Source organism: Alexandromys fortis, unplaced genomic scaffold (genome assembly GCF_014885135.2).
Source record: "Alexandromys fortis isolate MF-2015 unplaced genomic scaffold, M_Fortis_MF-2015_v1.1 scaffold_175, whole genome shotgun sequence".
Lineage (NCBI taxonomy): Eukaryota > Metazoa > Chordata > Mammalia > Rodentia > Cricetidae > Alexandromys > Alexandromys fortis.
The window spans coordinates 2,129,557-2,143,368 of NW_026068065.1; the positions used below are offsets into that span (position 1 = coordinate 2,129,557).

Genomic DNA, 13,812 nt, shown 5'->3' on the forward strand with positions numbered 1-13,812 from the left:
CTTGCCACGGTGCCTTTTAAAGGTCTGTTCCCATCAGAATGAGCCCCCGTCAGAATCTCTAAGAGAACTGGAGGCCCTTTTCTGTTCACCCAGACCACGGTCACTGTCATTGACGTCCGTCTCACACCTGGCACCCCGTTGTCACACTGAAGAGATCTCCAGCTTGCCACAGCATACAGCAGCAAGATGCAATGGAATTGAGGCCTCTTCCCTCAAAACTCAGGGCTGGAGCAGTGGCTCAGTTGGCAGAATGCTTGCCTAGCACAGAAGCAGCCCTGGGTCCTTTTCCCAACACATACGAACAACATGTGGTGTGTGTCTGTTAGCCCAGAACTAGGCAATTGGAGGCAGAAGGATCAGGAGTTCCAGATCATCCTTGGCTATATAGTTCAGAGCCAGCCTGGGATACATGAGACTGTCTCAAAAACCAAATATACAAAAACTAAGGACCTTGACTGCCATAGTTTAAATCTTGAATGTCCCCCAAGGGTCTGTGCTGATGTTGGAAGGAAGTGGGACCTAGAGGACAGAAGTTATGTTAAGTAGGGTCTATACTCTTGAAAGGGATATCAGGACCCTCTCTTCATCCCGGTCCCCTTTGCTTCCTGGCCATCATGGGGCCAACAGGCCTCCTCTGCCATGTGCTCCCGCCATGATGTACTTACTATACAAGACCAAAGCCACAGGGCCAAGTGATAATGGAACCTGTAAATCTTTAAAATAAACATTTCCCTCCACATTGTCTCAGTTATTCGTCACAGTGTCAGAAAGACAGAGCATGATGGAAATCAATCATATAAACAGAAACCTCATCAATGTGTGCCAGAGGCTGGCTGGCATGTGGGCATGTGACCCTGGCCGATGAAATACAATACTGCTGAGGGAAACTTCTGGGAAGGTGTGTGTGTGTGTGTGTGTGTGTGTGTGTGTGTGTGTGTGTTGCTGGAGAGTGGATGAATTCAGGGTCTTATGCCTTAAGTCTTCAGCTCCATGGGATGTTTTCCTTCCTATTGTCCTGATGTAGATGAAGAGGGTCCATCTACCTCTCTTTCCTGATTCTGAAAGATTGAGAGTGTACAGCTCAGTGATGCCACAACCACCTGTGCCCGTGTAGAGCTGCGAGGGACACGTGCTGATCTCTGAGCTGCAGGACCCACACTGAACCCGTCCGCTTCGACATTACTGCTGACGGATTAGTACACCATGGGCTTGGTGGTTAAGCTCTTTTGGGCAGAACTGTGTGTTATTTGCAGGTGGACACTTTGAAAAGATCCAGGCATCAGCAGTAATGTCTCACAGGTGAGTTGGACAGACTGCTCTCTTCTGCTTGTCTTCAAAGGCTTCTTTTAACCTGGCTGAGGCACTGCAGCCGGCGCACTATGAAGCTTTTCACAGAGTCCTCCCGACTCCCCAAACATTGGGACACCCTTCCTCCAATGAAACACTGAGTAGTTACATCCTTTGGACTTGCTTGGCCACGGAATGGACCCTTCCTCATTAGTACTGTTGCCAACTGTTAGCCCTCTGTGTGCATGTGGTCGGGGCTGGCCGAGGCAACGTGCTATGGTGGAAAGCTGAAGTGATTCTCGGATGCACCGGCAAATGCTGAGCCCCACTGAATAGAGGTTTGTCCTGTAACTGTTGGAGCGGATGCTTTCGGTCAGCCCTAGCTTTCTGTCCATCAAGCTCCATGGACTCATGTTTCAGCACACTGTCCAGTTCTATCCAAGTTCATTTAAATGCGTTTGAGCTCTTGAGTTTGTATGCGAGGATTGTGCGGGCTATCAGTTTGATGAATTCTTTACGGGGACTGTGTGATAAATATAATTAAAAGACGGAACATCTTGAAGCGAGTACTAGAATTCTAAGTTGGCAGTCTTTATTCCTTGCCAGACATTTCGTTCCTGAGAGTCCCATCTCTGCTGAAGTCATAAAACTATGGCAAGGAAGGAATTGGAATGTTAATGAACTATTTATTCGATTTATGTCTTTTCAAGGATGTACCTACTAGATAAGTCAAAATAAGAACTAGGTATTAAGTACCAGGTATGTGTGGTATAAAATATCATTAGCTGTAAAATCTCATTAGCATCTGTAGACAGACTTTCAGGTCTCCCCCAATCAATGATTGGTACTAACTTCGAAGAGAACCGTATCTCCTTGTTTCTTGTGGAAACAAAGGCATAACTTGTCCCCAGCGCAATGTGTTTTCTGTCTTCCATTTTGAAGTGGTTTAATCCAGCAGTTTTTCCTTACTATCCAGTGTCTCTCTGCAGGCTATTGTTTTTTGTTCATTAGCATTTAAAAAATTCAAAGTCAACAAAGTATCATCCAGAATCCAGACACTTGGTGTCATTCCCACCTTTATGAGGTTTTTTCTTTACATTACTTTACTCTCTCTTTAAAGACTTTATTGTTTTTAAACTATTTTTCTATGACTGTCTATACCTCTTTCTAGTTATTGGCCATTCAGCTTTTTATTGCACCAATCACAACAATACAGTTCCACACAGTGTACAAATATCCCATAACAAGTCACTCACAGGTTTATATTCTTTTGCAGTGTGTGTGTGTGTGTGTGAGAGAGAGAGAGAGAGAGAGAGAGAGAGAGAGAGAGAGAGAGAGAGAGAGAGAGAGAGAGAGAAGAGAGAAGAGAGAGAGAACGCGTGCCTGTTCCCTGGAACTGGAGTTGCAGATGGTTGTGAGCCGTTCTGTGTGGGTACTGGGGACCAAACTGATGTTCTGCAAGAGCATCAAGCACTCTTAACTGCAGAGCATCTCTCCAGCCCTCCTCTCATTTTCATATCAGAGACGTCACAATATTACATTGTTAATTTACCATTTAGATAATCCTCTTGGTAACGGAAAATCCAGAGGCCAGGGGAGCATTTTCAGGTGAAGATTCTGAAGTTCCTTTTGATGCCCAGAGCCCACCACACCTACCTAGGCAGTATCTCCCATTTCTGTGGAGGAGAGGTGTTGGCCTCAAAGCCTACATTCATGTCTGTACCATGACAGGGCAGCTGACTGGACTCTGACACAAAGAACACCAGATCGCATGCCCTTCTACTGGCTGCATGCTCATGAGCAGACTACCTCACCTTCTGAAGCTCCGATTTCGAATGCCAATGACAATCCTTGGATTAACCTTTCAGGATTATCGTAAACTCTGAACGAGATGACAGAATGAAATATTCCAATGGAAATCAATTTGGAAACTATAAAGTACTCTATAAATGTCATATACTTATAATTAATCATTTTTCTTTAAGGGCTATAAAGCATATTGGTAGCTGTGTAGACTCCCATGAAACAGCAACCAGATACCTGGAGGAGCAGCTAAGTCCGCCACACAGGCCTCTACTGCGGCAGCCTAAATATTTTCCCATACACTGTTTTACAGGAAGGAAAGCTATATGGAATTATTTCTCCAACTAAACGTTCCTATAATTTTGCCTTTGTCATTCTTTCAGTTATTCTAGCTCGTTTGACTGAAACCTGGCCTGCTGGGTTGACCAGCTTCATATTTCAATGGTTTGCCTACATGGTCTAGCTTGGACCACCATCCTAGACACAAGACCAGAGCTAAGCGATATAACCAGCTTGCTGTTGTTGATTTCTTTGTTTTGTCTTGTGAGGAAAGGTCTCCCTCTGTAGTCCAGGTTAGTCTTGAACTTGTGGTAATCCTCCTGCCTAAGCTTTCCAAGAGCCAGGTCATGTCTAGTTTACAAGTTTTTAAGATGATGTTTCAATGGAGATGATAATTTGTTTGTTTTTGTTTTTCGAGACAAAATTCCTCTGCGTAGCTCTAGCTGTCCCGGAACTTGCTCTGTAGACCAGGCTGGCTTCAAACTCAGAGATCTGCTTGCTTTTGCCTCCTGAGTGCTGAGATCAAAGGTGTGTGACACCACTGCCTGGCTTAGAAATGGTAACTTTATAGTTAGTCAGCTTACTGCAACTTTTGGGAAGGCCATGGTAGACCCCAAATATGAGGTGAGGGTTAGGGAGATGAAAAGCTATAACACTTGATTTTGTGTTACACCCTCGGTACAGTTTGCTCGCCATTGTACTGTACGCGAGTCAGGCAAGGGCCTGGAGATTGAAAGAACACACAAGAGACCAGGGTCATTCGAAAGAAGACCAGCCGAAAGCCAGTCTATTTAGATTTGGGGAAGTCCTTATGTACCTAACTGCTGCACAAGGATCTCTGCCCAGGCAGGTGGGAAAATACCATATTAACAATGGAGTCGATGCCCTACAGCTAATCACCAGGAGAGGCGGGAAGAGCACAGGAACAAACAGGATGCTTAGTTAGCTGACCAGAAACTGTCCTCGCAAATGCACCCCAGGAACAAGGGCAAACCCGGGTCCTAAAAAAGGCAGTTTGATACATTTGAAGTTTTCACCTGACATCATCTAGAGAGATGTTGAGGTTGAGTTACTATAAGATTACCAGTCATTTAACAGCAGAGAAGTCAGAACCCCTACTTCTCTCCACCTAGGGTCAGCTAAACAGCACTGTATTTTAAAAGGCCACCAAGAGACCCAAATGGAGCTATATTTTACCACATCTCACAAACTGTGAAGTCGAAACACTGGTTGCGGCTTCCTATGCAGCAGGCAATGTCCTTTCATGCAGCAGGCAATGTCCTTTCGCGCATCAGAGTCTGGTGACTAGTAAGCGGGACTTCATAGGATAGGCCCTGTTGAATGGCTATTGGGGACTTCAATCCCAAAGAACATGAATGTTTCGTTTGGGGTCCTAAATTTTATCACCTACTGAGTTTTCATTGTCCGTGGCGTGGGAAATCCTATTCAGCTCTTGGAAAACATTTTTTACTTTAGTTCCAGGTGTCATTTCTCATCACGTATTTGCGGAATAGATGCAATCTTATCGTTTTTTACAGTCACTCGGCACCACGGAATACGGCAGTTTTCCAGTGTTGACAACACTTGTTCTGTATAATCCCTATATTTAAAGCCATTGTGTAAACCTAGAGTTTATGCCTCGCTTGTATTTCACAAGATCACCTAATGATAGGAGAAAACAGAATTTCAACTAAAAACATAAACATGGGACTCTTTTACCCCCCTTCCCCTTTGGGCCTGGGCCATAGTGATTGGCCCCAGCAACCCTAGATTTTAATCGTTCTGGCGCTCACCTGATCTGACCTCGGGTCCCTAATTGCTCTTTCGTGCTTTTGCTCTGTAAACTGTTGAGTGCTGCACAAATGCATGGAGTTAAAAATATCCAACAGGTTAGGACTCATTGCTACAGCGCTTTATATTTATTTTGTCACAGCCCAAACTTCAGCCAAACACAGGATAGCACCCCTCCGCCCACACACTTATGTATAATGGAGGGAACGGTAAGGAACCGGGACCAGGAGGATATTGACATCCATAACCAGAAACCGACTCTTTCCCCCAAACATTAAATTGAAATTGTTTCTCTGCCTGTTGATAATAAAGGTTCGGGGATCACGCGTGTAGAAGCAAACTGGTTGAATACATTGTTAAAGTCAAAGAAGACTCCCCCTTTCCTACCCTCGCCTTTTCCCTGTGGGTATCGTCCCACCTTCAGCGCGCCTGGCACTGCCACGCATGCGCAGCGGGATTGGCGCAGGCTCAGTGGTGGAGAGTGGGGCAGGGCCGCCCCGCCCCTCCCTGCCTCTGTCGCCGCTGCCCTGCGGATGCAGAAGGACCAGCTGATCTCCCTCGGCCGCTGTCTGTTTCCAGCTCTGGGCTCAGATGCTTTGAGTGAATCTCGGGGTTCCCTTCTCAGCACCAACTCCAGCGTGTTCCACATCTCTCCGCGCGCTGACTGCCCCGCCTGCAGCACAAGGTGGTTTGTGTACGGTTACCATGGAGATGCTAGCCTGCCTGGCAAAGGCAGTGCGCGGGAGGGCGGGAGGGTGAGGTGAGGATGCTGCGGCGCTCGGCCCTAACCTGGACCGATGGAGGAGCGGGCTTTGCCCGGAGTGAGAGAGCCGCTGTGCGAGCGGGAGGTGAGGAGTCCCCCGAAGGTTCACCAGGGACCCCTCCTGCTGTTGTTTTGTCTCAGGTCCGCACAAATGTCTCGTTCTGTAATACTTAGCAGTCGCCTGGGACTTAATAACAGGAGTTCGATAACACCGTAACACCGGTTGAATGAGAAGAGAGTGGTAGACTAAGGGGTTTTGTGTAGGCAGGAGACGTAGCCAAGGTCACACAGAGCAAACGTGAACTTTTCTAGGTAACGGGTGTGTCCTCAAAAAAGTGGAACAATATTAATTACATCCTATGTGTACAGAATGCCTCTTGCGACCCATGCCACGAATACTACAGCATGTCCTTCCATCCCATCCCGACTTCAAATTCTTTTAACTTGGTATAGAAGCAAACCACACCATTTGCATCCCATTTTGTGACTCTCTAAGGTTCTGACTCACAGTTGGTGTTGATTTGGTATAGCTGACATTCAGTAAAGCCATTAGCAAAAGCTGTCTGTTTTTATCAAGGGCAGTACTCTCTACTTGAAAATTTAAATTTATGATATACATAAAAACACTGAGCAAATGCCATTCTATTTTGGAGTTTCTCTTACTAGTGAATATTTTCACTCACAAAAAGGTTTTCCCCACTTTTCTCTTTATCACATAGCCCCTGGACAGTAGTTCTTAACTTTTCCAAGGGCTAAACACTGCTAAAGCATATGGGCCATCTCACGCGATGCTAAAAACCACATTAAGAGGCAGTCACTGTGGTTTTTACAGACATAGACACAAGTGTAGAGATGCTCAATATCCTGCCCATGGTCACAGCACTGTGGATCGTCAGAGGACTTATACACTTGCCCTGACATCTAACGGCTTTTCTCACACCTGTTTGGATATGCATGTTAACACCAAAGTAATTCCATCATGGAAAGGGTCCCGTGTGTTTGATTTGCTGGGGAAAGGGAGTGAACCCACCCACACTGATTTTGGCAATGTTGATAGGATATCGCCATGCTTAACATGAAATATCTGGTTTAGGTGCTATTAGTAGCAAAAATAAAGATAGGGTTTTTATTCTTGTTTTATATGCATGAGTGTTTGCCTGTATGTATGTGCACTGTGTGCATGCAGTGCCCTCTGAAGCCAGGAGAGGGCATCAGATTCCCTGGAACTGGAATTGCTGCCATGTAAGTTTTTATAATTTAGGTATAAAATTATGTAAACAATGACTTTGAATTTCTTTCACATCAATAAGAAATATTTCGTTTTTAAAAAATAACACACGGGGCTGGTTAAGAGCACTGGTTGCTCTTTCTGAGGACCAGGGTTTGCTCACCAGCATCTATATGGTGGCTCACAACCACTTGTAAATCGAGTTCCAGGGAATTCAGTGTTCTCTTCTGGCTTCTGTGGGCACTGTGTGCGTGGGGTGTACTGACATAATCACAGGTAAACTACCCATACACATTAAAACAATAGCAACAACCAGTTCCTATTTCAGTTTTCCTTCTGTAGATGGGATCCTTTCGGGATCCCATTGGATACCACAGACTGAAGACAGAGTGCTGTGAGACAGAATTTAGCTTCCCTCTTCTCCCCTGGCTTCTTCTGGGAGGGCTCCTGGCCTCTCTCTGACCCCTGTAGGTCTGCCTACTCCATGTTGCCTTTGGTCTCTTCCTGTTTTCTCACGTGCCTACTCCTTCTGTTCTCAGTGCCCATTGCTGTTCTCACCTTGAAGTCATTGCCGCTCCTGAGTCTCAGACTTCCATACAGGGCTCATTGACTGTAGCATTTGTCCAGTCCCATTCTTTAGGGCAACTGGAAGGAGAGAAGGAGCTATATTTGAACTTACGTTGCCACAGAGCCTCACAAATCAGATGCCAGTGTGAACACCAATATACCTTTATCATCTACCACAGTGGATATCTCTGATTAAAGAAGCTCTGTAACCTTCATTCTGGGAGTTTTTAGTTGAGGTGTGCATAGTCTTCAGTTGTGCCACTCTGGAGGGTTGGGGTTCAGGGTCCCAAGGTAGGGAACAACCCCAGATGATGAGCAGTTAGTTCTATCACTGGAAATACGTAAGACAGAGACAGTTAGGGACCCTATGGAGTCTGTATAAAGGCCACTAAACTCAGCCTAAAAGAGTGGGAAAGGCATGCCCAGGAAGGGTTCTTGAGGAAGTGATTCTCAGGTAGCGTGGGAGGAGTAAGAACTGCCCAGTTTTCCTCTTCTCCTTTTTCTCCTTCCTGCCCACCCTTGCCAAGTCACAAGTCACAGCAACCTTCAAGATCTTCAGTCCAGGCATCAGCTTGCGCCTTGTTTCCCCCTGCCCTGTCGCTCTCCCGCTGGTCCCCATCCAGGCTTCATCCTTGGAGCCCTGCTTGGCCGTGCGCAGCCACACATGCTCCGGATGCTCTTTCTTGGCTCACTCACAGTTCTCTCCTCCGAGGCCACTGTCACCTGCTCAAAGTCAGCCCATTTTCCAGACCCTAGCTCAAGCTCTTCCTCCTCCATAAGCTGCTAGGTACTCTTTCCTAACTGGAAACGTTTCATTTCCTGTTGAGAAATTGCATGGCCATTTGTGTCAGTTTTCATTGTCCCCTCAATTTCTTCTTTATAATGAAATCATTTGGATACAAAAAAGGTTGATACTTGGTACATACTGAGAAGGCTTCCCTTGTAGGGAAAACATCTCGAGTGTTTTTATACCAATAGGCAAGTATTGCAACCCCCAGCCTCCAGACATGGCCTCCCATCGAAGTCTAGAATAGCTTGACCCACAGTCCTGGGCATGTAGCATAGCTTTACCTTCACTATTGCTTTGAGTTTATCTACCTCACAGGAGTGTCTCTGGATCTGGAGAGGCGATGTACTCAAGAGGACTTGGCCCACTGTTTAGTATTAAATAATTCCCTGACATTAGCGGTCCAGCTGGCTTAGCAGAAAGGCAGAGTTTTATTGTTCTCTGTGGTCCCAGGGATCTAGGTGGAGGCCTTTACCTGTAGCAAACATACTGCCTTTGTTCAGTTGATCACTCTAGTAGAATGAACCTGCTCCATTGCCAGAAAGGCTGTGCAAAATTAAGATTTCTGTAGTGTGATTATGTTATGGCCTGGCATGCTTTGTTGTAAAATAGATGTTCACACTCTTTGTAACTATTTTTCACATTGACTAAGCCCACTGATAATTTACAACTTAATAGATCTCAACCACTGTAAAAACAAAACAAAACAAAACAAAACCAAAACATCATCTTTATCAAAAAGAAACATAGCCGTCACCAGTTTTGTCATGCTAGTAAACGTTTCTAAGTTTGATTTAGCTAATAATTTGTTAGCATTGATATAATAACCAGAGATAAATGGTACAGGTCGTATTATAGTAGCACTTGGGAGGAGATGGAGAAAGCTGTGAACATTTATACAAGGTTTTAAAATTATTATTTTCATGTGCATCTGTCCACGGTGTGCATGCAGTACCCAAGCAGGCCAGAAGATGGCTTTGGATAATTTGGGACTAGCATCGCAGACATTTGGGATATATCCTATGGGTGCTGGGACCCAAACACGGGTCTTCTGGAAGAGCCGCCAGTGCTCTTAACTGCTGAACAACCCCCTCACACTTTTTTTTTTTAAAAAGATCTTTTACCTACATTTATTTTCCCACAGATATTTGGTCAGTCTAATTACCTGGGGATCCAAATATTTTACAGAACTCTTAGAAAACCGCCTGAGTCGGGCGTTGGTGGCACACGCCTTTAATCCCAGCACTCGGGAGGCAGAGGCAGAGGCAGGCGGATCTCTGTGAGTTCGAGACCAGCCTGGTCTACAAGAGCTAGTTCCAGGACAGGCTCCAAAGCCGCAGAGAAACCCTGTCTCGAAAAAACCAAAAAGAAAAAAGAATGAAAACCTCCTGAGTTCTTGCTCCGTTGCGCTGTGTACTTTTGGATGCCAACTGAAAACTAGCAGAGAGGAGTGTGGGTCAGGAACAAGATGCCTTTTTACTTCCCAGAGCTCTCTGTTGAGTCTGTATTCGTTTTGCCCGACTCCCTTTGGGCATTGCGGGACTCACTAGTGTCTATGCGAGGCCTAAAGCATAGACAACTTGACTTAGTGTCTAGAAAGAAGCCTTTTTATTGTATAGAAACTTCTAAATCACACGATTTCAAGTCACCGTAGCCTTTTGCTTCCTTTTGTGGTGGTGAGGGTCAGAATCGGGGCCTTCCATGGTCTAAGTGCACGATCCACCACTGTACCACACCCCAGGCCTTTCAAGGAGTCTTTCTAAATCCAGCCAGCTGCCATGACCATGTCTGTTGTGAGGCTGAATTTATAGATCAAAACTATACATTAATATACATGAAATAAAACGGTATGCAGGTGTATGCGCACCTAAGCCATTTTATATATTTTGAAACAAATCTCATTGGAAGTTATTGATAATCTAACCTCATCAGAAGTGTTAGAAGTCAGATGTCTTAGGCCTGCCATAGTTTTTGGTAGTTTTGTTAATATATATACATACACATGCATATACACACATAATTCTGGAGTCCTTGTTTAAACTCAAAATCCTGACTAGGAGAGCCTCCAGAGGAGAACTGCTCAGACGGTGGCTGCCTCTTCAGTGAGGTGGCTGGTGCTGTGTATGTGCAGAATGACACTGTTTGTCTTTTCAGAAACTTGGGGGGTGGTGCCAAGTAGAGCTAACCGAATGTTCCTGTCTGTTGCTGTGCAAAAGCTCAATGAGAAGGGTCACACGTAGCAAATTTCTCTGTCTAAGGAATCAGTTGCTTATGGAAACAGGATCTTTTCTGTCTCCTTGCACGGGTCACAAGACATTCTCTTTTTAGAAGAAGCCAATCTGAGGTTGGATGCTGAGATACCTGAATGATGGATAGGCCTCTGTCTCTGAAAGCGCATTTGTATAAGGTTGATTTTTTTATTTTTTAGGATTGGGGTTAGTTTTTATTTTTTTACTTTTTAGGATGAAAAGTTTTGCTAAAATAATGAATACATTGATACCATATAGTACTTACAATATGTTTTTAAAAAATCTGGACCATTGTTAGGTTTGGCTGGACTCTGTTGGTAACATTGGACCTTTATCGAGGTAGGCTGGTCTCTATGGACCATATTGGACCATTGTTGAGTTACGTTGGTCTCTGTGGGCACACTGGGCCATTGTTGGGTTAGAGTGGTCTCTGTGGGTCACACTGTATCATTGTTGGGTTATGTAGGTCTCTATGGGCCATGTTGTACCATTGTTAGGTTGGGTTGGTCTCTGTGGGCCACATTGGAACATTGTTGTGCTAGGTTGGTCTCTGTGGGCCACAATGGGCCATTGTTGGGTTAGGCTGATCACTGTTGGTCACATTGCCCTTTGAGAAGGATCCACTGTCTCATGGCCCTGCTGCGTGGCTGTAAGTATTTGATAGGCTGGGAAAAGAATACTAGATATTAATGTTTGGTATTTATCCACCATGGACAATATCTTAATTGAAAATGATGTGAATTGATTCATTAGGAAAAAAATTAGTATGGGAATGAGCCATTCTTGAGGGTTTGCTGGGAAAACAAATGCTGTTTAGAAGGATGCCCCCCAGGCTCCAGTTTAACCTATAGAAGCCCTTTGTGTAGGGGTGGTAGGGAGGGGGACAAAAACTTAATTAAAACTTAATAGAACTCTCAATGCTTTCAAGTAGGTTTATGGGTATGAGGTGAAGTCTGGGGCTGGGGCTGGGGCTGGGGCTGGGGTTGGCCTGGGGTGGGGAAGAAACAAGGTTGGGGCAGGCCTGGGACAGGGTCGAGTGTCAGTAGAGGAACATTTGCCTGGCAGCAGTAGGCCCAGGCTTCTTTGGCTCTTTCGTGTGTGTATGTGTGTGTGTGTGTGAGCGCGCACGTGCGCGCATGCACACATGTGCACACGCTACATGCATAGATGCACACGCGTGTGCAGGTGCACTTACCTGTGGGGTATGTGTGAACCAGGAAATTGACATGAAAATATCAATCATTCCTGCACTCTCCTTTTTGAGATCGGGTATCTCACTGAACCTAGAGGCTGCTGTTTGGGGGAGTCTGGCTGGCTGGAGAGCTGGGGTTGGCTGGCCTCTGCCTTCCAGTGCACTGGAGCAACAGGCGCAGCTGCATTCCCAGCTTTTTAAGTCAGTCCTGGGGATCTGAACTTGGTTCCCCCTGCTTGCTCAGCCAGCACTTAATTCACCGACACCTCCCCAGCCCCTGTTAGTGTTTATTTTCAGGCGTGTTTAGAGGAATAGCTTAGTATATGGATGGGTGCCTTTCTGTCTAAAGTACCAGGTTAAAAAAATAGCGCGTGTTTCTTGTATCATATATCTGCAGGGCGTGTGTCTGAAGACCATTTTCATTTGAAAGGAAAGATGTTGTCATCCAGTGATCAGAAGTTAGAGAAGCTGGATCCCTTTCATCGACCTTTGATGTCCAGGCAGAAGACCAGCGCGGAAATCATAAGTGAAGCACGGAATGCCTTAAGAGCAGTTAGAACCCAAAGGCCGTTCACACCCCGGGAAGACCAGAGGAAGCTGTTTGGGCCTGCCTCATCCAGGACCCCGGAAAACAGACCTCCATCCTCCTTCAGGTACTGATGCTTGGCTTTGGTGGGCACACAAATATTTAGGCCACCAGATTAGTTCTCTCTAATCCTTCTCCCCCTTAACGCCTGCCAGTCCTTGATCATCTTGCTGTCTCTAAAGTCCTATGTTCCCCCAGGACGTCATATAGCAGGCATCATGCCCATGAGAGCCCTTTCTAATTGGCTGCTCTCACTGAGGAATTCGAATGTATTCTTCCTCAATGGTCTTTCATGGCTCGGAAGCTCATTTCTCTTTAGCACCCAATAAAGTTGCATCATCTGATTGCACCATAGTCGCGCCCTTGAGTTTCTTCCGATGGAAGTTCTGTTCCCACATTCCATGTCCATCAACGCTCTAACTCCCCACGTGCATGCTTTTGGGGAGGTACAAGTTCGAAGATTCTTTGGGTAGTTGCCAAGGACCCCACGGCAGGGGCAGATGGTGAGAATATGTTTGGTCTTATAAGAAAGCACCAACCCGCCTTCCGCAGCGGCTCTCCCCTGTGCGTTTCCACGAGAGTTACGTGAGCATGGCCAGTCTGCTGCCTTCCCCGCTACCTGGACCCTGACTCCTCGGGAGGTGATTTGCATCTTTCCCCAGTGACGTGATGCAGAGCATCTTTTCATGCGCTTGCTCGCCATCTGTGTGTCTTCTTTGGTCAGGCATCTGTTCAAGCCTGTGGCCCAGTTTCTAAATTGGGTTGTTTGTGTTCTTGTTGAGATTTAAGCATTCTTTGAGTAGCCTAGATAGCAATCTCTTATGTTATCCATCTTTTGCAAGTCTTTTTTTCCTACCAGACTTGGGCTTCTTACGCTCTTGAGTGTCTTCTGTGAGCAGATGTTTTTAATTTTAGCATAGTTTAGCCGATCAGCTCTCCGTCCTGGGGCATGACGTCACTGCTGCATAGAAAAGCCGTCAACCTGACCCAAGTTTAGCCCGACTCTCTTCTGTGCTATCGTGTAGAGGTTTTATCGTTTTGAGCCTTATATTTGGCTCTCAAATTGAGTTTGAGCTCATTTCTGAGGTGGATGTGAAGTCGTGCGTGTGTGTGCGTGTGTGTGTGTGTGTGAGTGCGTGTGTGTGTGCACGCGCACGTGTGTGTGTGTGTGTGTGTTGGAACGATTGTCTCTCTGCACTGCACAAAGTCACTAACTTACAATGGTTCAATGTATAAAGTTCCATTTTATGACATGGAAGTGCTGGGTACTCAGGAGAAAC

General features: G+C 45.7%; 1 protein-coding gene across 2 annotated transcripts in view; it reads left to right on the top strand.

Moving 5' to 3' along the window:
- The first annotated feature begins 5,600 nt into the window (after positions 1-5,600).
- Positions 5,601-13,812, top strand: part of Armc2 (armadillo repeat containing 2) — a 97,391-nt gene continuing 89,179 nt past the window's right edge. Inside the window, exons 1-2 of one of the 2 annotated variants that reach the window (XM_050120568.1) lie at positions 5,601-5,845; positions 12,344-12,599. In XM_050120568.1, coding sequence (XP_049976525.1) covers positions 12,382-12,599 — 218 coding nt within the window. In that variant the 5' untranslated portion in view covers positions 5,601-5,845; positions 12,344-12,381. Of the gene's footprint in view, positions 5,846-5,938; positions 6,009-12,343; positions 12,600-13,812 lie in introns of those variants that run through there. The other variant, XM_050120569.1, reaches the window with a different exon arrangement.